Source organism: Diabrotica virgifera, chromosome 4 (assembly GCF_917563875.1).
Source record: "Diabrotica virgifera virgifera chromosome 4, PGI_DIABVI_V3a".
NCBI lineage: Eukaryota > Metazoa > Arthropoda > Insecta > Coleoptera > Chrysomelidae > Diabrotica > Diabrotica virgifera.
Window position 1 is genome coordinate 110,484,023 of NC_065446.1, and position 24,771 is coordinate 110,508,793.

Below are 24,771 nucleotides of genomic sequence, written 5' to 3' on the forward strand. Positions count from 1 at the left end.
TGCCAGGAATTATGACAGGTGATAAATAGCAGTCTGATTTTTGCATGAGAGTTTAATCTCTGTTCGGAGAGATTAAGTCTGTTCTGTCGGACAAAATAAATGTGCCGTTTTCATGATGTGACCGTTCCAAATTTTTAACCTGTTCCACAATTGAAACTGCCCCTGTTCCAGTGTTCCCATATATCAAAGTTTATCCGACTAGACACCCTTAAGCTATTGACAAATTTTCAGCTTGCTATTAATCAACTTTTTTTTCATACGCGGGATCCAGACCTAATACCCACTTTCGAAAAAAATTAAAAAATGTATTTTGAGGTTATATACACTCAACCTAGGGCTATATAAAAAAATAGACGTGTTTTGTAAAAGCCTCAACTATGCCTGTGAATTTTTGAAATTTTTACATGAACTACATCCCACATAAAAAACTAAAAACGAAAAAATGTAAGCTTTAATGTGTGGGGGAGGGGGAAGGGGGTGTAAGGTTAAAATTCCGCTGAATCTCACTTTTTAATCACATAGAACATAAAAAAATGACAAAAAAATGAATTCAGAGAATGAGGGGATTTTGCCTATAATTATAGACTTAAGCTTAGTGGAAAAAGGACAAAAAACAGAACATTGGATTACTTGAAAAGGTGAATTGTTTGTATTAATTCCTAAATTATGTATATTTCTATGGAAATTTTGTTCTTAAAATATATTTACATCAATATGACTTAATACTTTCATAATAAACATAACATCAGTACAAAAATATCTCATTTTAAACCTTAACCAATATTTAAAATGCTTTTTTCTTACTACTAATTCTCTTAACAGGTTTCTCTATGGGAGGCCCGTCCATAAGTTTTTCTCTCACAGCCCACCTTAGATCCAGGTGGTTGTCCTCTCCTGGAAATTTGATATGTTTCCATTCCTCTTGATACTGGTGATAGAGAGCCACTGGGTCTGTCTTTCGCAGAGGTTTTATGTTGGATTTATTTTTAAGAACTGCAAAAGATATACAAAAACAAATGTTAGTGGTAATATTATCAATTTGGTTTATATATGATGCAAAGTTATATATAATAAAGTGCCATATATCTGTGGTTCAAAGGAAAAGGGGCATAAGTGACCTAGTTAGTCATTTTTAGGATTTGCCAATATTACCAAAAGAGTAAATAGAAGCTATGCGCGAACTAAATATTTCGAAATAACAATATATATAAAGCCTTTCTAACCAGAGTAAGGATGATTTATTAATTAATCTTCTTTTGTGATATTTGTGTAATATTGTACTTTTTGAATTATTATTATTTATTATTAGTTTTGTGACATATGTCTCTTCTCCAAATTATAAAACAGGTAACACATTATTGTTATCCATACTTAAGCCCCTTTGTATTGTCAGTGGGTAAATAAAAGAGAGGTTTTTTTAATTATTTATTTGGAAATTTTGTTTAGGATATTATTGAAACATATCGTCCGAATCACAAACATAATCATCACTGACATTGTTGCCGTCTGGTTAATTTTCATAAAATGCATGGCATTCTGAATCTATTAAATTCAAAATACTTAGTAAATCTTTCTTTTTCTCTCTGCTTATGCTGAAGAGCTCAAGGGTCCGGTGTTGCACCTTTCGGGTTGCAATGGACCCTTCGATTTTTCCCTTTGGCAAAATGAAATGCACTTAAATGGTTCTTCTTGTTTTAGGGATGTTTTGTACTTAACAATGCCTTCATCATTGCCATATGAAATCAATCTAATATCGTGCCACACAAATTTGCTTCCATTTATATCAAAATGTCTTAGTTGAAGTGGCCCTTTTAAAAGTTTGGAAAAGTTCAAAAAGTCACATGTGGTTGTGGTTTTTGAGAAGTGAATTTGGGATTCATTTTTATACTTAAATATTATACAAAGGTATATAAAATTTTGCTGACTTCTAAGGAACTATCAAAAATAATACCTAGTCTACTATTTAAAAAATGAACAATGTGTCCTTCCAAAATAAATTAATATGTAATAAAATACTTTTGGCACTAAAATACTGACAACCACAAAAGTCGCAAAGTAGACTATGAAAACCCTTTACGTAAGCTATCTGTTACATACAAAGAAATTTATTTTAAATTCATTTCTGTAATCAATCGCCGAAAAGATAAGGAACAAAAATATAATACTCAGGTTAAGCAATACAATACCAGTCGTCTGCTTAATCAGCCTGCTTAATCACAAAATAGATTAGGTATGTTACAGCTATCCATTACAAAGAAATTTAAACTCATTTCTTTAGTCAATCGCGGAACAGATAATTAAATCCACACAAATAATACACTATTATAATGTAGTGCTTGAAAGATAAAATTGATGAAAATGTCAAAATCTCAAAAAAGTGCACTTCGTGATAATTACCTCTAATAGGACGATATCAAGAAGATGATTACAGGGTTTTAGAAAAAATATTAACAATAGAGGAAATAAGAACACATACTTAAGCATCTATAAAAAGTGTAATGTAGATATGTGTAGATGAAGTGTGGCAAAGAAGGAACATTTAAAATAGTTAAAATATGTATGTACACCCAGTTACCATCTTCAATACTTTTAGATTTATTAACAGTTGGTATTTGTTCTCCTACAAGAAAGTTACTGCTTGAAGAAGTGCCTGAAAAGAAGTAAACCAAACACTTTAACAGTATAGCTAATAATTAGTTACGCTGGTCCACATTAGAGTCCTTAATTTCCTATACAAAGCATAATACAACTTTTATGATTTCATTTAAGGGGAATAAAGGCGCAAAAAGTCGCCTGAATGTGTTTTAAATATATTCATTTTTTGCATCCTGAGAAAACTAATAAGTATTTTTGAAACATTTAAACGCAGAACGAAAGACTACGTTATTGCCTAGGGCCAAATATGGCAAAAGTTATGATGTATTAACCTGCTTATTGTGATGCATTTTCCAACAACAAAACGTAATATATGTCTGCTTCTATTAGACTGAGACATTTTCAACGATATTATTTATTAAATTTTCACTTAAATAGCTGTATTATTTACACAAAGGTATAAAATAAACACATAAAAACACTTTAAACAACGTTAACCGTAAGAAGCGCCTGTGAGTTCTGAGCCGTTCCGTAGCGCATTACAGAACTAAGTCGACAAGATGCCTTATTCCAAAACTAAAACCCTGCGCTGCGTGCCATTTAATGGGCGTAATTTAAGTCGAGTCCCTGTTCTTTATTGGTGTAGATAAAATATTGACTCATGCCTAATTTTTGAATGGCCCTAATGAATAAATGCATTACATTTTTCAGACATGTGGCCTTTTACCAAATAGAACATTTAAAATAATTTTCGTTAAACCCTTTTGACGATTTCAAGAAAAAATGTGACTCATGCCCCTTTTCCTTGGAACCACAGATATAATAAAGTCGTCCCAGGAAGGCAATTCATAAATATTGGCAATATCATTTTAAAGTCTTCTACTTTAAAATGTATAATATATGTCTGAATTGCCGATATAAATGAGTCAGATTAAATTAAATTATTAGAAATTTTTTTTACTGAGCAACAACATTTTTGTTTAATTTAGTAATATTTTGTATTTTGATAACGACGTCTGAGGTATTTAGAAGTCAAAACGTAAATAAAATCATTTTTCAAGTTAAATTATGGCTTATTTTTAATTTAGAATAATAAATTATATATGATGCATATATCTACAAATTAGGACATATTCCTAATCTGGAAGAAAAGTGTCACAACTCAAAAAACAACTTTTTCAGAAGAGACAATCTATTTTTTAGATCTCAATTTAACTGTAACTTAAAAACGAAGAATATGGATAAGTGAGTGTTTATAATTATGTGGGAAGCAAAACAAAAACAAACAATAATATCTGATTTAACATGTTGACGGACAGAACGGAACGATTCAGAAATAGAACGATACCTCAGTTCAATAGCGTAACAAGTCCAAAAATTCAAATTTTAGTTATTGCAATCATGGCATTCGTAATACATATCTCTACCAATTTCAATACTGAAATAAGTCGAAATTCGTCTTTTAGTTCGTAGAGGGCGTAATCAATTTTTGTAAAAACTCCAAATTTATAAATGTTTTAGTTCAATAGTGTAACAACAACTTGTTACAGTATTGAACAAGAAGGATTATTCTTTCAATGTGACACGCGGTTTCTTAGTTGTTACATCTTTATATAAAAATGAGTAAAGTTAAATTAACTAATATGAACAAAAAGCTTTTTAACTCCCGTGGTGCATACATATTACATTTGGCAAGAACCAGCGTTCAAGAAATCAACGAAAATGCAGTGGTTAAAGTTTCTCACATTCCCAAAAAAGACCAATGCAACTTATGTACTGGTTACACAAATGGAAATGATGAACAGAAAAATGAACTGAGAAGCAAATATGAAGCGTATTTAAGTGAGAAAGATTTAAGCCGACAAAAAGAAGCCGAAAAAAAAAACGTTCAAGTGTTGTATTTCGATCTTCAAGCCGTTCTCTCTACTCCTTGTGGTGAAATTAGTAGTTTCTATTATAAACGGAGACTGTCTAGTTAGAACTTTACCGTGTTTGACATAAAATCAAAAATTGGATACTGCTTTTTCTGACATGAAGGAATTGCAAAGAGGGAGGCCAATGAAATTAGTAGCGGTATCTATAATTTACCCGTGTTGAGCTGGCCCCCCCACTTGCAAAAATTAAAAAACAAATAGCCCTGATTTATGAGCTATTTATGAGCTCTCATATTCCGCAAACTAAAAATTTTGAGCTCGTTCCACTGAGCAGGAATTTAATACCCTAGTCTGAGGGTAGTACCCTAGGGGCTGAGTCAGCCCCCCCACTACTTAAAAATAGGAATATTGAATCGGTTTTTGCGGCAGAATTACGAGCTATTTATGAGCTCTTGAAATTATATACTTTCGATTTTTGAGCTCATCCCCTTCACCTCCAAACAACCCTTTAATTGATTTAACTTAAGAGAAAGATGCTGAGAAAACTTAAAATATATCGTATTGCGGATATAATTCATATAGCTTATATACTCTAAGAATAAACTATTATATCAAGAGAATTTCGATTATTGAGCTACAACCCCTTCGCAAGAAAACCACCCTATCTTCCCGGCTTAAGAGAAAGTTGTACTTAAAATGCATTAAACTAATTATTTGGCGACTACATATCATTTAATAATTTATAACCTTCCAAATTACGCGCATTTAATCAGTAAATTGCAATTTATTTTGTATAGTGCAGTCACTGAAGGTAAAAATCAACGATTACCTTCAATTTCGGTGAACCTTCATCGATTTTCACGAAAATTGGTCAGTAGTTAGAGGATACGTCAAGAAACAAAGGTGACATGGTACCACCTTGCGCCTTTACCCTGAGGGTGGATACCGCCCCTTCTCGGGGGTGAAAATTATTTTATAAAAAATAAATGCACAAATAAATAAAAGAACAAATTAAAAGCAAAATTCATTATATAAAGTTAATAAAATAAGTCAATACTTTTTAAGTTATTAAAGATCAAAAATTTTAATTATTTGTGAAAAAAATTCATGTTTTGGAGAGGTTTTTTGTAAATCACTGAAAAACTTTAAGTTTTTACAAAAAAGTTAATAATAGTTTAGTTCGTATAGCTTATATTCTAAGAATAAACTCTTAAATCACGCGTCTTTCGATTATAGAGCTACAACCCCGTCGCAAGAAAACGACCCCATATTCCCGGCTTAAGAGAGAGTTGTTCTTAAAATAATTTAAATTAATTATTTTTCGACTACATATCGTTTAATAATTTATGAGCTTGCAAAATATACGCATCTCCTTTATTGAATTGCCATTTTCTTTCTATAGTGCAGTCACTGAAGGTAAAAATCAACTATTACCTTCGATTTCGGTAAATCGCCATTTATTTTCACGAACTGACAATAACAACTTGGGGTTTTAGCCTGGGGTATATGTCACCCCTTCTCGGGAGTGAAAATTACTTTATTAAAAATAACCCCACAAATCGAGAGAGGGACAAATTGTAAGCAAAATTTGTTATATAATGTGATTAAAATAAATCAATACTTTTTGAGTTATTAAAGATCAAATATTTTAATTTTTGGAAAGAAAATGCATGCTTTAGAGCGATTTTTCATAAATGACTCAAAAACTGTAAGTTTTTACAAAAAAGTTTTCATCACTAAAATTGAAGCTAATAAAAAATATAATAAATTGCTTACTTGAAAAACCCTTTAATGTTAATTTAAAGTAAGTTATTGGTAATTAAATGTATATTTTTTTCCGCGACTGTTCAAATCTAAGGGTTCAAGCTTAAATAACGGGAAAGAGATGCATTTTATAACACTTACGTACTAAATACTTGTCAAAGTACTTAGAAATACCTATGAAAAATAAGATCCAGAAAAAGTTGATAGTATCAAAATCCGCTCACCAATTTTCGTGAAAATGAATGGAGATTTACCGAAATCGAAGGTCATAGTTGATTTTTACCTTCAGTGACTGCACTATAGAAAGAAAATGGCAATTCAATAATTGAGATGCGTATATTTTGCGAGCTCATAAATTATTAAATAATATATAGTCGACAAATAATTAATTTAAATTATTTTAAGTACAACCCTCTCTTAAGCCGGGAATATGGGATGGTTTTCTTGCGAAGGGGTTGTAGTTCAATAATCGAAAGGCGCGTGATTTTAGAGTTTATTTTTAGAATATAAGCTATACGAATTAAACTACTATTAACTTTTTTGTAAAAACTTACAGTTTTTTAGTGATTTAAAAAAAACCTCTTCAAAACATGCATTTTTTTCACAAATAATTAAAATCTTTGATCTTTAATAACTTAAAAAGTATTTACTTATTTTATTAACTTTATATAATAAATTTTGCTTTTAATTTGTTCTTTTATTGATTTGTGCAGTTATTTTTTATAAAATAATTTTCACCTCCGGGAAGGGGCGGTATCCACCCTCAGGGTAAAGGCGCAATGTGGTACCATGTCACCTTTGTTTCTTGACGTATCCTCTAACCACTGACCAATTTTCGTGAAAATCGATGAAGGTTCACCGAAATTGAAGGTAATCGTTGATTTTTACCTTCAGTGACTGCACTATACAAAATAAATTGCAATTTACTGATCTAAATGCGCGTAATTTGGAAGGTTATAAATTATTAAATGATATGTAGTCGCCAAATAATTAGTTTAACGCATTTTAAGTACAACTTTCTCTTAAGCCGGGAAGATAGGGTGGTTTTCTGGCGAAGGGGTTGTAGCTCAATAATCGAAATGCTCTTGATTTAATAGTTTATTCTTAGAGTATATAAGCTATAGGAATTATATTCGCAATACGATATATTTTAAGTTTTCTCAGCATCTTTCTCTTAAGTTAAATCAATTAAAGGGTTGTTTGGGGGTGAAGGGGATGAGCTCAAAAATCGAAACTATATAATTTTAAGAGCTCATAAATAGCTCGTAATTCTGCCGCAAAAACCGATTCAATATTCCTATTTTTAAGTAGTGGGGGGGGGGCTGACTCAGCCCCCCCCACTAGGGTATTAAATTCCTGCTCAGTGGAACGAGCTCAAAATTTTTAGTTTGCGGAATATGAGAGCTCATAAATCAGGGCTATTTGTTTTTTAATTTTTGCAAGTGGGGGGGGGGCAGCTCAACACGGGTCTATAATTTTTTGAAAAGTGAAGCATGCAAAGGAGAACATGTCATTTTCTACTCTGATAACTACGCAGGGCAAAATAAAAATAAATTTTTGGTTTGAAAGTACATACCTGTTCTGTGTGATGCATGTCAACAAAATCAAGACAATTACACACAAATTTTTAGAGAAAGTTATCACACAAAATGAAGGTGATAACATGCATGCCACCATAGAAAAAACTGGGATTCTCTACAATGTGAATGAAATTTGCACTCAAGATATTTATCATTTATAGTCACTAAGTAGCGAAATGGGTAAAAATTTCAGTAAAAATACGGAAAAATAAAAAAAGTTATTTGGAATGACTTAAAAATTATCAAAATAGAAAAAATACACCGGAATATAATTTTTAATATAGTAGTTTCAAGACTATTGACATTAAACAAAATAATAAAGAACTTAGGAATCAAGGACAAAATAAGAACATCCAGATAAAACCAGTCTTCAAAACATCCCTTCAATCGATAAAAATAAAAAGAAAGATATACTGGACCTTTGTAAGGAAAATGCCATTAGACAGGTTTATTGGCCGTTGTAGGAGGGGCCTGAGTCCGACTCTGAATAATTTGTATTTATTTAATTTTGTTTCAAATTTAAAGTTTAATTTTCTAACAAGTTAATTTTATTTCAAATCCTATAGTCACCAGACAGACCTCTGTTTACAAAAAGTAGCTAATTTATGTCGTAATTCAAGAAAAAAGTTTTGTTCAATAGTGTAACAATGTCACTAAAGTTTAAATTTCAGTTAGTTTAAACAAATAGTATCTAAATATTTTCATGCACTAAAATGTTCTACAGTCCTATAAAACTAAATTACTTATTTTCGTTCATAAAAAATGAAAATTGAAAAAAATATATAGAAAATAAAATAAGAAATTTCTTTTTCTTCGTTTTCTCCAATATTCTAATTTTGGACTTGTTACACTATTGAAGTGAGGTATCGGTTATAGACGTCTAATTTCCATTGATGTAATCTGACACAACGTCTATAGACGTTGCATTATTCTCTATTCTACTTGGCAAGATACATAATGTCACAACACTTGCTTATACATTTGACGCACTGTCCATCAACGTGTTAACAAAGAAATACATCATTGTCAGGGATCCCAGGCCTATTTTCACCATTTACTACCAACAAGCTAATTTTTCGTGAGTAGCTTCATTTTGACGATACGCCCAACTTTTTTCCTTAGAACAATTTCTGTATGTGGTAGATAACAAAGATAGCAGGGATAGTCCAGTCGGGTTAGACGAATAACAGGCCTAACCTTGCATGCCGAACTGCCCCAAATTTTATTTTTCTAATCTCTAGAGAGGATCAATAGTAGTGTAAATTTAAAATCTCGACTGAATTCCGCCATTGCGTTAGCCGTCATTTTGATTTTAAACGGGAACCGTTTTTGCTCCATATCTCAGCTAACTTCAACTTCTCGACAAAAAGTATGAGTACTAAAATTTTTGAAAATGTGATTTTCTATAATTTCTTTCTTTAAAATAATAACTGTCATTATTGGAACTGTGCTAAAAAAGATAAACAAAGGGCCTAGCCGGGTAAGATGATGAAAACTGCCCCCAACTCGATTCGAATTAGATATAGGTCACCGTTTAGCATATATAGTGAAACTAACTTTCTGAAATTTTTAGCCCCCTAGGTGGTCATGTGACCCACCTAGAGCCTAATTAGGGTTTTTATGTTCTTATTTTTTATCTCAGCCGCATCGAGAACTAGCGAAAAACTTTAAATAAAAAAGTTGTAAGCTTTAAAAAGCTCTGTCCGAAATTTTCTTTTAATTTTTGGCGGGAAATTTAAATTTTAGAACGATTTTAAAATTTTAAATGAGTATAAAAAATAACCAAGACATTCGTTTTCACGAAAAAAATATATAACGTGTATTTTTGCATAACATTTCACCCTGAATTTTTCAAATTTTTAAAATTGGTGAAACGCACCTTTAAAAATAAAAAACCGCATTTTTTCGGTTTTTTTTTCGTTTTTTGATATAATTTTATACATGTTTTTCAAAAAAGGCAACACCGTCACTAGAATAGGTAAAAAGTGAAAAACAATTGGGGTTTGCCTAATAAAAAATTTTTGTAATGCCATCCATTTTCAAGATACAAGTTAAAGAAAACAAAATTTTACACATTTTTTACGATTTTGCCGAAACTACTGGTAACATTGTAATAAAATTTGGCGAGTTTTAAGAGATAGTGGTTGTGCATTTTTTGACATACAATTAAGAATTTTATATTTATCATTGGCGCGCATAGGGGTAATAGTCTGAACTTTTTAAAGAAAAAAGATAGCACGTCACTGATATATTTCAAATTAACAATCGTTTTTGAATTCCTCGTTCAATTTGTGACAAAAAATCTATCTTCCTATTTTTTCATACGACGCGCCATTTTTATTCAAAAAATAAAACATCTTAACTCTTACAAAGTATTCGAACTTCTAGTAGTTTCTACATTTATAATAAACTCGTACATCCATTATAAAAACTAATTCGAATAATTTGGAAGCGTTAAAATATTTTATTTTTTGCAGCAAAACGGCGCGTCGTATGAAAAAATGAGAAGATAGTTTTTTATCGCAAATTGAACGAGGAATTCAAAAATGATTGTTCATTTGAAATATGTCAGTGGCGTACTATCATTTTTTCTTTGAAAAGTTTAGACCATTATGCGCGCCAATGATGAATATCAAATCCTTAATTGTATGCCAAAACATGCACTACCTCTTAAAACCCGCCAAGTTTTATTACAATGTTGCCAGTAGTTTCGGCAAAATCGTAAAAATTTTTGTTTTTTCAACGCCCAGTATCTTGAAAATGGATTGGGTTATAAAAAATTTTTATTAAGCAAACCCCAATTATTTTTCAGTTTTTTAGCTATTCTAGTGACGGTGTTACCTTTTTGAAAAATATGTATAAAATTGTATCAAAAAACGAAAGAAAAATCCGAAAAAATGCGGTCTTTTATTTTTAAAGGTGCGTTTCACCAATTTGAAAATTTGAAAATATTCAGGGTGAAACATTATCCAAAAATACACGTTATATATTTTTTTTTTGTGAAAACGAATGTCTTAGTTATTTTTTTATACTCATTTAAAATTTTAAAATCGTTCTAAAACTTTCCCGCCAAAAATAAAAAAAAATTCGGACAGAACTTTTTAAAGCTTACAACTTTTTTATTTAAAGTTTTTCGCTAGTTCTCGATGCGGCTGAGATAAAAAATAAAAACACAAAAACCCTAATTAGGCTCCAGGTGGGTCAGATGACCACCTAGGGGGCTAAAAATTTCAGAAAGTTAGTTTCACTATATATGCTAAACGGTGACCTATATGGAATTCGAATCGAGTTGGGGGCAGTTTTCATCATCTTACCCGGCTAGGCCCTAAAGGAACTTATCTACTACAAATTTTACTGACTGAGGACACCTCACTTTACGAAGCATTGTTTGAGCACCTACTACAAAGTCTAATGACTGAGGACATTCCACTTTACAATACATTGTTTGATAACATGTACTCAAACGATACATTCTGAAGTGAGATATCCCAAATTATTAAAGTTTATAGATTCCTTAAATTTTTATATCTTGTCAATACATTGTTTAGCACACCTACATCAGTACCATACTCATGGTCAGATCATTGTTATGTTTAAACTCTAAACCACTCTAAAAGACCTCCGAGTGTATTACTTATGTGTCCCTATGTATCCATAAATAACAACTGAAAAAAAAAGAAATATAAAACAAAAAAAAAGGAATAGAAAAAGAAATAAAAAATAATGAAAACATGAAAGAAAACCTGCATATTTATGATTCATGGACTTTAAGAAGGCTTTTGACAGTGTCAAATTAATGGACATTACCCATTTATTGCACACAATAGTGATACCTTCAGGCCTAATCAAAAGATAGAAAATATCTACCAGAACAACACAATAAAAGTAAAAGTAGAGGAAGAACTGACTGACTAGAATGGAATGATCACCCAAGCCGAATGGCAACAAATAGAGTAGTACAGACAGCTAGAACCAGTTCGTCAATATGAAGACGATCAGTGGGAGGACCATGAAAATGATAGAACAACAACTTACAGGATTATACTACAGTACAGAAAGAAATTTACAGAAAAAAAGGAATTTTTTAAAACACTTGAAAAGTTTAAATAATAACCACACAAATAATAAAATAATGATAAATGGCAAGAAAGTACAAGAGATAGAAAAGTTCACATATTGGGATTCAGTGATGGAAAGGAACAGGGAGCAAAAAATACCTAGAGACAATAATAATAAAGGCTTAACATGCATTCAACACTTTGGCAAACAAACAAAATATCAGAAACAAGAAAAATTGAAATCTGTAATAGCTGAATGAAAGAGATAGCTGCTCTATGGAACAGAAACATAGAAACAGGACGAAACTATAACTAAAAATCAAACTTTTGTAAACAGAGCTTTATGAAAAATCCAGAAAATATACTGGCACAACAGAATGACTAATTCAAAACTGTGGGAAAGAACAAAGGAAACTAACATCTCTACCAAAGTCAAGAAAAAAGAATGGAAATGGATCAGCCATACTGATCGGAAAGATCAAAGCAACATAGCGAGATAAGCACTTGAATACCAACCAGAGTGAAAGGCCAGGCAACAGCTGGAAAACGAGAGAACATGAAAACATTGGCTTAAGATAAGGTGAAGTCAAAAACAGAGCAAGAAATAGAAGAGAATGGCAGGAACTAGTACACAGTTTATCCAACGAATAAACAAGAAAGAAGATGCACTGACCCGACCCTTCTGATATTGTAAAACTCTTTTCGAAGTAATAAATTATGGTATAGAAACAATTTTTCACAAAAGTATATTTAAAATACATATAAAGATGCATTATATATAAAATTCAACATCATCACTAAGCAAAGAATACTTGATTAAAATCGAATCTTGTTCAGTACCTGTCGTTTTACTTTTTTTCAATTTAGAACTGGGAGCTGACGAACTGTTAACACTTTGCTTTGACGTTGGCCTTAACTGTTTAGTTGTAGACGGTTCACTACTATTAGGTTGGGTATGTATAGTTTCCTTTGACTGTTTTTCAGTACTCTCAGCAACTTTATTGGAACCTACACCCAATGCATCACTGATTGGTGAATTATTTTCTAAGTGAATACAATGTTCGTGATTGATATTCTTATGTGTGATGTGAACAACTTCGATTTGGTGTGCCCGTTTAGTCACCATTTTTGCTTTTGATGCTTCTGTAGGAAGATTGTGCAGTGTTTCAAAAATGTCATTGCTCTGCGTTTTCCTTGGCGGTTGTTTTATTTCTGGGTATATAGGAGTACTATGACTGTAGCTTTCTGTTGGATCAAAATGTGCTTCTACTTTCCGTTTCCTTTGGTCATATTTCATTAGTTTCCTTAGATCTACAAGCATTTTGAGAATAAATAAGTAAATAGAAAAATATTTATTTTAACAATAAAACATTGAAAACTTTTGTTTTCGATACTTCCACAAAATTTATTATAAATTAATGTCACTACAGCTGTTTCAGCAGAATGCATTTCTCAAGTGATTTATTTTACTATGTGTCTGCATTTGAAAGTCTCTAACTGAATACGTTGAGGAGTGGGAAGCTGTTTGTCCTCAAGTCGCTCATTCTGAATTATACACTGTGCGTCATAGAAAACGGGCACCCTAAAAAATGGGGCATTTTTGATGTCGCGTATCTCGTAAACCTGTTTCTTAAACCCTTATTCATTGTCAATATCCCTGTAATAATATTTTTGCTAAACAGGTAAATTTTTATTGTGTACTGGACAGTGGCGTACTGAGCATGGCTCCGCGGGTTCCGCGGAACCAGGGCCCGGGCCCTGCAGGGGCCCGCTCAAACACGCTTTTTGTTTCTTTTTTTTTCTAATTTGATCGGGATATTTTGAACTACACAAGTAAAAACTAGGAAATATAACTGCTTAATAATTTTTTATTTTTGTGTAGTTACTTATAAGCCTGGATTTTTTGTGGGTTTCTTTATACATGCATATGCTATTCATATTTATTTGATTAAGGGTATATTGTGGCACGTTTTGATGTATTGGAAAATATTGCATAAATAAAATAGTTTCCTATATACAGCGTGTCTACTTGAGTTGGAAACATATGGGAAACTTTTTTATTATTAATTTTACGAAAAAAAGTTATTCTTTATAAAAAGTTCTGCATGCCCCAAAACCTAAGATTCAATTATCAGATATCAAATTTTCTCAATATTATACGAGGTATGTCAAAAAATATGAATTTCGGCTAAGGGTAAAGTACCTTTATTTCTCTCAATATCGAAAATTCTTATTATGAAAAGTTGTTTGGAAATAAAAACCAAGCTCAAATATGTAATTACATGCTTCTAATTGGAAAAAAATATTTTCCAAATTTTTCTCAAATTTATTGATACTAACTTCGTTTTTATTCATTACACATACGATAACTCTTTTATTATTACTTTTACGAAAATAAGACCGAAGATTCAACCAACAGATATGACATTTTATTAATTTTATACGAGTTATGTCAAAAAATATGAATTTCACTCAAGAGTAAAGTACCTTTATTTTTCACAATATTGAAAACGGTTATTAAAAAAGTTGTTTAGAATTAAAAACTATGTGTCAATATGCAATTACATCCTTCTAATTGAAATACTGTGAAATATAAAGGTGCTATAATATTGAGCGAATTTCATATTTTTTGACACACCTCGGATAAAATTAATAAAAGTTGATATATCATGGTTGTGTCTTAGATTTTAGACCATGCAAAGTTTTTTATGAAGAATAACTTTTTTTCGTAAAATGAATAATAAACGAGTTATGATATTTGTAATTATTAAAAACGATGTTGGGTATCCATAAATTTGAGAAAAATATTTTTTTTTTCAATAAGAAGCATGTAATTGCATATTTCATCTTAGTTTTTAATTCCAAACAACTTTTTATCATAAGAATTTTCGATATTGAGAGAAATAAAGGTACTTTACCCTTAGCCGAAATTCATATTTTTTGACATACCTCGTATAATATTGAGAAAATTTGATATCTGATAATTGAATCTTAGGTTTTGGGGCATGCAGAACTTTTTATAAAGAATAACTTTTTTTCGTAAAATTAATAATAAAAAAGTTTCCCATATGTTTCCAACTCAAGTAGACACGCTGTATATATATATTTAGATAATACTTTCTTGAAATTATTCATAGCAGTGTATCTACTAAATAACTTTATTACTTTATTCCAAGTATGTATCTACTAAATCGCTTTATTACAAGTTTTATTGTTTGAGAGAACCCATCTGGAACTGTTTATCAGTAGAATAGGGCCAACAGGTAGCTAGGTAAGTAAATTCGTTTTTAAATCCCGGCAAAATGGCCTTTAAATGTTGTTCTGAAGCTATTTCCTTGTGGCATTTTTATAATTAAGTATTTTTTATGGGAAATAAGCCACAATTTTACTGTTTTATAATTTTATAACCACAATTCGAAACGTTAATAAATTCATTTTGTAGTAAAATTGTGGCTTATTTCCCATAAAAAAGTCCTTTAAATGTCAACAAAATTTTAGTGAGAATTATGTTCAGAGTGAACTGTCCTATATAAAATCTAATTTTGGTATAATTGTAAATTCTATTACAAAACTTAAGAGTCAAAGATACAAAGATAGAAGGAGAACCTCAGAGAATAGCATTTGCAAATATGAATATCAAAGATATCAAAGAAAGAATAATAAATCTTGCAGGGACAATTGAAAAAAAAAATAAAGATAAATTTAGTGACGTTTTAAACAGAAATACAGGCTGTCATATGTCAACTTTATTCTTTAACAAGTAAATTTTCATTGTATATCGGGTATACCAATCATATTCCGTTTTCTTCTAAAAGTTCGGAACACCCTGCGGAATATTCTTTTTCTTCTTCTTGCAGTACCGTCTCCTATCGGAGTTTGGCTGCCATCACAGCAATCTTAACTTTGTTGGCTGCAGCTTTGAACAATTGTATTGAACTGCACCCGTACCACTCCCTTAAATTTGGGAACCAGGAAATCCTCCTACGTCTCACATTTTTTCCAGAGTTTTCCTTGGATTATGAGTCTTAACAGGGAATACTTTTCTCCTCTCATTATGTAGCCTAGATATTCCAGTTTTCTCGTTTTTGTTATTTTTGTTTTTCGATTCATTCGCATATGTTCTATAATAAAAGAGATATGTCCTTTTATATTACAAATGAGGTTTGCTAGTTGGTCTTTATTAACAATATCATTCCAAATCTCTAGAGCTACTGTTTCTACCTCTCGTAAGGTTCTAGGAGGTGGCAAACGCTGTCGTAGTCTTCTGCCAATTATGTCCCACAAATGTTTGGTTGGGTTAAGATCTGGACTATGCGGTAGCCAATTAAAAATCCGAAGATTTACCTGTTGTAAATTTTCGGTTACAGTTCGTGCAAAGTCAGGTCTTGCAGTATCGTGCATTAGCAAAAAAGTGTTACCAATATAAGAAGCCGATAGCATGGTAGCTATGTTCTTCGCTATGTAAGGTGACTCCTTGAACGCACTCATTGCGGGTCAAATTCCTTGTAGCGCGTTCCATTTCCACCAAAAACAAAAAAAATTACGGGCATAAATAATAAATCTACTAATTTTTATAACAAACCAGACACTTTGGACTATTGAACAATTTGACATTTATCAAATTGTTAATTTATCATAGCCTACTTTAGGCTCGTTTATTAAACTAAGCAAAAAATAAGGATTTATTGCCGAGAAACATGGCTAGTTGTTAAAATACCTAACTTTTTTATTTTTCAATAAAAGCCAATGAATTAAAAAACAAAATGTTAAGAAAACGTGATTCTATAGTTAGGTTTTAATTTTAGTATTTCATAAATGCTATAATTCTCCACAGGGTGTTGCGAACTTTGAGAAGAAACACCATTTTGATTTGTGCACCCTGTATACAATCACGATTCACCTGTCTAGCAACAATATTATTACAGCGATATTGTTAAAGAATAACGCTATAACATATCAGAAAAATCACTTAAATCGGACAACAAGTTTAAGAAATACGAGACATCAAAAAGTCCCATTTTTAAGGTGGGGCGTTAATTTGGCTACTTAGTGTAGGATGATTTTTTATATTTAATATTTATTAAAAACTTTTGATATACAACGTGTGTTTTCATTGGGCGGGGGGCCCGCATCCCAACTGGAACCAGGGCCCGCGGATCTATCAGTACGCTACTGATACCGGGTGTACGAATCAAAGTGTGTTTTTTTCTCAAAGTTCGCAAAACCCTGTGGAATATTCTAGCATTTATAAAATACTGAAATTAAAACAAAACTATAGCCTCAGGTTTTCTTAACATTCTGTTTTTTGATTCATTCACTTATGTTAGACAAAACAAAAGTTAGGATCAGTCAAGGTAATTAGAAACAGGGGTGATTGGAAACAGTACTCCCTAGCGATAGAAATGAAATATAGCAACAATCTCACGAACACAGAATTAAAATTCCATATTTGCTTATTGTGTGGTATGTTATTCATTTGTTTACATTCATTGTTTTTAAACACATAAATCGATTTAGAACAGTGCCAATATTTTACAAATTTTATCTCTCTGTATTAGGTACTTATAGTGATTATATAATTTATAGCTACTACAAGTATATTGCCTACAATGTTAATTTGAATGTTATTTGCTACAAGAAGTCAGTACAGTAAGTGTTCACAATTACCCCTTTAAATCTTGAGTATGGGGTAAATGAAAACACCTGTTAGGGGTAAATGTAAACAATGTGAGGTAAATGGAAATCAATTTTTTATGTTAAGGTTACAGGTCTTGCCATTTTTAAAATGTTGAGGAAGTACATAGGGAAGAGAGAACCAACGAAATACTCTTTGAATTATTTAAAAATGAGGTGTCAGATGTTAAAATAAAATAAATAACATATAGGGAGGCTGCTGCTTACTACAGTATTCCACATTGCTTTATTTACAACTGCATAAAGGGTAGAAATGTACCAACTGATAAGATGGAACTAGGGTGCCTACTGCATGGTCTGCCAAAATTGAAGACCAAATTGTTACATGTTTAAAAGCCTGAGATTGTTGTTTACTTTTACTCCATTTTTTAGTTTTTTCTTAAAATTTCTGGGATAAATGGAAACTGAATATCTTATTTTTTTGTGACTTTTCTTACTAGTTTTTAAGACATTCTACTGTAGACTTTTCGTATAATAGCCAAAAGCTTTTATTTTATTATGATATAAAACAGTATATTTTAAATAAATTTCAAATGCTTAGATGTCATGATATTTCTAATAGTGTTTCCAATTACCCTGACTGACCCTATGTACTTTAACAACTAGGCATGCTCTTTATCAGTACAGGATGTTTCTAAAGAAATACGACAAACTTTAAGGGTTGTTCTGAAGCTATTTTCTTGTGGCATTTTTGCAACTAGCTACAGTAGAACCCCGTAAATCCGAACCCCGCGAATCCGAACTTTCGGCAAATCCGAACCAACGGAAAGTGAAAAAAATTTAAAAATTCAAGACAAAAACTTAAAAACATGTTTATTATACAGAGTAAAGCGAGAAAATTGGACAATGTAGGATTACTAGGACTTTGACATTTAAAATGTCTTAAAAATAAATATTATACTTTAATATATAGGTTTATAAAGTGTTTATAAAGGTTAAACACAAACTTACTTTGGTTCTCTCCTAGTCAACTTGAGTCCAAAAATATTGTCCACACTCTTGCGAGAACGTTTGGCTACTCAAAATCACAACGAAAGCTTTGAACTACTAGTTAAGGCTAACTTTCGGATAATCCGAACTTTTCGGAATCCGAACAGGCTGTCCCCCAATTAGTTCGGATTTGCGGGGTTCTACTGTAGTTTTATTTATTTATTTATTTATTTATTTATTTATTCAATAAACGGCAGAGCCAATTTACAAAAAATGTATAAAAAAAAATGAAATATTATGGTAAACAGTAAAGATAACCAATTTTAACCTAAAATAACAAATAACAAAAGATAATAAAAATGACAACCATGAACAATAAAAAGCAACAAAATTAAATTAGTAACAATAATAAATAATTAATAAATTATAGGAACTTAGTGCTTTACTTCAGTTCTGAATTATGTATGCTTCTTTTAAATACACGAAGACTGTCCACAAATGGATCAAGACTGTTTTGATTATGATTAATTAGACGCAAGGTGCGTGACAATGGGGAGTAAAAGCAATAGTTCGTATTATGATAAGGTATGCGAAAAATTGGGGAAACCCGTCTTTGGACAGTATTGAGGCTTATAGCTTGTAAGATAGTTGGGCAATGATATAGACCATTTAATATTTTATAAATGATTGTTAAATCTGATTTAGCCCTTCTAACTTCCAAGCTATCCAATTTAAATGTTTGATTAACCAGATCATAATTAATGTTAAAACCCTAACGAATATTGATATGAGCTCGAAATGCCAAAGAACGAAGAAATGTTTTCTGGACGGACTCAATATTTCTAATGTGACAATCATAGTAAGGTGACCATATAATTGAGGCATATTCCAGCAATGAGCGCACAAAAGAAACATATAACCTTAAAAAACAATTCGGTGACAGTTGAGAACTATTACGTGTTATAAATCCAAGATTTCGCATACTCCTATTAATCATGTCTGTAATATGTGGTATAAAAGTTAATTTTTTGTCAAACAAAACACCTAAGTCTTTAATACAGTCCACAGATTCAATAACAGTATTGTTCAATATATACGTTTTTACAATGGTATTGTTAGAGCGACTGAAGGTAATACTAAAGCATTTTTTAACATTTAATTCTAGACCATTATCAGTACACCATACACATAAGTTATTTAGATCCTTTTGTAGCAGTACAGTGTCTAGTTCGGACTCAATAACCTTATAAAATTTGAAATCGTCCGCAAAGGCCAGAAGTGCAGAATGTAATATTATAGTACTCAGGTCTCTAATAAACAAGTTAAACAAGACAGGGCCTGAGTGAGACCCCTGTGGAACACCTGAAAGCACCTGAATCTCGCTAGATAAGTAATTGTTAATCCGAACGAACTGAGTACGCCCAGTTAACAAACTATAAGAAAATCTTACAAGGCTCTCACCCAAACCCATTGCACTTAGTTTGGCAACAATATGTTTATGACTAACTCTATCGAATGCCCTCGAGAAGTCCGTGTAAACACTGTCTACTTGTTTGGAGCTCTCAAAGGCATTCAACAGGTCAAACTGATACGTTAAAAGGTTGGTCACGGTTGATCTACCTTGAGAAAATCCATGCTGCTCGTCATTTAATATTTTGCGACAGTGCCAGGATAGATGGGTGGAAAATAATTTATCAAAGAGCTTAGGAATAGCTGATAGTATGCTAATCCCTCGATAGTTACGAACGTCACTCTTATTGCCACTTTTATGGATAGGTGTAAGAAAGCTGACTTTCCAAAAGTCGGGAAAAATACCAGTGGAAATGGACAAGTTAAACACATGCAGCAAGGGTTGGCTCAACGTACAAACACATTTCTTCAGCAGCACAGAGGGAATACCATCTGGGCCATGTGAATACCTACTCTGCAAACTATTTATACCATCAAAGACCTCTGTTAAAGAAAATTGCACTGTATTAAGATCCAAACTATAATTAAAGTTATAGTCAGGAATCTCCCCATCATTGTTTTTATATGATAAAGCAAAATGTTTTGAGAATAAATTTACAATTTCTTGACCACTGTCGGCAGTCTCATTATCAAGAAACATATTATTAGGATATGCACTTGATCTCCGTAAATTATTCACATGTTTATAGAACAGACTAGGGTTAACGGACAATTCTATATTTATTCTCATTATGTAGTTGTTGTGACATTCATTGCGTAAAATTTTACATCTATCTCTACTTTGTGAAAATAATTGATAGTCCTCATAATTCCCAGTCTGCTTAAATTTACAATGTGCTTTTTTCTTATCAATGATTAGCCTCTGTAATTCCCTGCTAAACCAAGATGGAAAATTAGATGACTTAAAATGTTTAATCGGGACAAAATGATCAATAGCAGAGTACAAAACATTATAAAAATATTCCACACATTTGTTAATGTCACCATGATCAAGTGCATGATCCCAGGATATGCTAGCTAAATAGTTGTTAATAGCATTAAAATCACAGTTCTTAAAATCGTAGTAAAAAACGTCATATTTTAAATCTAAATCACTTTTAAGAGGGATGATAAACTCATATGCTGGGTGATGCTCTGTTATGGTGGACAGGTTTTCAGAAGCATAATTAACTACAACACTACACATATTTGAAAAAATAAGATCTAGAAACACACCAAAACTATTTGATAAGGAATTCACCTGCTTAAGGTTAAGATAGTTGCAACAGGCACACAAAATATTAGCGGATGTTATAGATGCTGCTCCCTCAACCTGCAAACCATCCTCGGAATTAACCCAGATAGCTTGTGGTAAATTAAAATCACCGCAAATCACAAATTCACAATTTGTATAAACACCCACAAGATCTGAGGCTGCCGAGGAAAATTCTTCATATACAGTCACCGGTGACCCTGGAGGGATATAAACTGCACCCAGAACAATATTTTTCCTGCCAGTTGAAATGTGAACAAAAATATTTTCTAGATTTGAGTTACTGGTATGTACTAATTTTGATTTAATATTTCTCCTAACTGCAATTAATGTGCCACCACCTCTGCTCTTTCCCGTATTTAATTGGTTCCTATCCTGCCTAAATACATTAAAATCAACAAAGCCTAATTCTGCTAATAAGTAATTCTCGTTAAGCCAAGACTCCACAAAAACTATGACATCATACACACAGGCACTGACAGTTTTGATGGGAAATAAGCCACAATTTTACTAAAAAAATGATTTTATTAACGGTTCGACGCACAAATTGGGTGTCGTCAAAATACAAAAAATATTAAACTTAAAGGGGTAATTCTGTATGAAAAAATAATTACTGTTTGCTTTATAAACATATGTCCGCAAATGCTTCATTTTCCGACATACAGGATGTTAAATTTTTTCTTACAAACTGACGATTTATTTATTGCCCTAAAACCGGTTGAGATATGCAAATGAAATTTGGTAGGTTTTAAGAAATAGTTATTGCGCATTTTTTGACATGCAATTAAGAATTTTATATTCTCCATTGGCGCGCATACGGGTCATATGCGTGTCAGAGAAAACGGGACAACCACAAAATGGGTCATTTTTGATGTCTCAAATTTCCTAAACCTGTTGTCCGATTTCAGTGATTTTTTTTAATATGTTATAGCCTTGTTCTTTGTCAATATCTCTGTGAGAGCATTGTTGCTAAACAGGTAAACTTTCATTGTATACCATGTGTACGAATCAAACTGTGTTTTTTTCTCAAAGTTCGCAACACCCTGTGGAATATCCTAGCATTTATAAAATACTGAAATTAAAAGCCAACTACAGCCTCAGGTTTTCTTAACATTCTGTTTTTTGATTCATTCGCTATGTTGGATAATAAACTATGCGTCAGAGAAAACGGGCCACACGCAAAATTTAACATAAGTATTATGTATGAATATGATTAAAAACGTATTATCCAATATAAGTGAATGAATAAAAAAACACAATGTTACGAAAACCTGAGGCTATAGTTCGGTTTTAATTTCAGTATTTTAGAAAAGCTAGAATATTCCACAAAGTGTTTATTTTATTTATTTATTTATTCACGTGCAAGCCCTACTCAGATATAAATGTTACAGTCTAAATTATCGTAATATAACATAAATTATCATAATATAACATAACAAAGTGGTTTGAGAAAAAATAATTCTATGAGTAGTACAATTACAAAAAAAGAAAAAAGAATAAGATAACATATAGGTCAGTACAATTACAAACAAAAGATAACATATAAATCAATTCAGAAATGTTCCAAGGTATAACGGTTTTGAGTTATCTAATACATACAGGTCATGTAACACTAATCACAATACAAAAACTCTGGCCGAAAGTATTAAAAAGTTAAAAAGTTAGGGAAGAAATATGATTTTTAAAGCTGGAAACTGATATATTAAAAATTTCGAGGTTATTTAATGAGTTAGCTAATCGAAGAGTTCTAGGAATAAATGTGTTGTAAGAATAATTAAATCTGAGAAAAGAAACATAAAAGGTTTGCACCTGCCTAGTCGAATGGCTGGGGACAAATAGAGATATTTTGAAGAGAAGCTTGGGGCAATTACACAGTCCGTTAACAATTTTAAATAAAATTATTAAGTCTCTTTGTTTTCTGCGTACATCAAGAGGAGGTAAATTCAGTATGCGCTCTAATGCAGAATAGTCATAGTATACATGCATCTTAGTGGCAGTATATCTCAGAAAATTGTGTTGGACAGCCTCAAGTTTCAGTTTATGAGTAAAGTAATAGGGAGACCAAATTGTGGAACAGTAATCAAAATGAGATCTAACCAGGGAGAAATAAAGGGATTTAATAGCTGAAATGATAAGAACTTTGAAGAAAAAAACACAGTTTGATTCATACAAGCGGTATACAATGAAAGTTATACACTTACAGAGATATTGACAAAGAATAAGGCTATAACCATATTAAAATAATCACTTAAATCAGACAACATGTTTAGGAAATTTGAGACATCAAAAATGACCCATTTTGTGGTTGTCCCGTTTTCTCTGACATTTGCATATCTCAACCGGTTTAAGGGCAATAAATAAATCGTCAGTTTGTAAGAAAAAATTCAACATCCAGTATGTCAAAACGAAGCATTTGTGGACATATGTTTATCAACCAAACGGTCATTATTTTTTACGTTGTAGTAACTTCTTTAGACACACGTCATACTTCTTTAGAAACACCCTGTACTGATAAAGAGCATGCCTAGTTGTTAAAGTACATAACTTTTGTATTATCCAACATAAGCAAATGAATTAAAAAACAGAGTGTTAAGAAAACCTGAGGCTATAGTTGGATTTTAATTTCAGTATTTTATAAATGCTAGAATATTCCTCAGGGTGTTGCGAACTTTGACAAAAAAACACAGTTTGATTCATACACCCGGTATACAATGAAAATTTACCTGTTTAGCAAAAATATTATTACAGGGATATTGACAAAGAATCAGGCTATAACATATTCAAAAAATCACTTAAATCGGACAACAGGTTTAGGAGTTATACAACATCAAAAATGACCTATTTTTTAGTGTGCCCGTTTTCTATGACACGCAGTGTATTTGTATTTTTCAATTTATTAACTTCCATAGATTCTAATTAAGATAGCTTAAGGCCTTTATTTTGAATATGAAGAATTTGAAACTGTTCATTAAAAGAATGATTATGATCTAGAATCTAGGTGAAGTGCATATTTATGTAGAATCTGTTTTTATATTGTTGAAAGTCCTTTTGTACTCTGCTATCCGTTTGTCAAAGGTTCTGCCAGTTTTAGTTCTTAATATATTTGCTTAAGTTGTTGTTAGTTCTGAAAGCTGGTGTTATTTCTTTCTTTTTTATGTATTTGCCTATTTTTGTTGATATCTGGCCTGTCTATGTAATAGAGCAGAAGGTACTGAGATCTGTAGTGGCATTAATTAGTAATAAAGTTTGTGGAAGTATTGAAAATAAAAGTTTTCAGTGTTGTATTGATATATAAAATTAACTTCCATCAAGTACTAAGGGTCGAATCCATCAATTAAAAATATTTAACTCACCAATAATAAATTCCTTTAACATTTGGGCACTTATATTTGTATATCCTAATTCGTTAAGATATATTAGGATTTCTTTAGGGTCAATTGATTCGGACATTTTTATATAAAATTTTTTTAATTTCTATTTCTAATTTCTACTGATTTTAAATCTTTTAGCTTTTAACGTCTGTCAATCTGTCATCCACTCTGACATCCTGTCAT

At 31.5% G+C, this 24,771-nt stretch overlaps 1 protein-coding gene across 1 annotated transcript; it reads right to left on the reverse strand.

The window, feature by feature from the left end:
* Positions 1–643: 643 nt before the first annotated feature.
* LOC114328150 (centriolar and ciliogenesis-associated protein HYLS1) lies at positions 644–24,761 on the reverse strand. The gene is made up of 3 exons (XM_028276931.2): positions 24,571–24,761; positions 12,712–13,182; positions 644–993 (listed from the first exon to the last, which is right to left on the reverse strand). Exons 1-3 carry the CDS (start codon positions 24,665–24,667, stop codon positions 785–787), a joined length of 777 nt encoding a protein of 258 aa, XP_028132732.2. The 5' UTR covers positions 24,668–24,761; the 3' UTR covers positions 644–784.
* Positions 24,762–24,771: the final 10 nt, after the last annotated feature.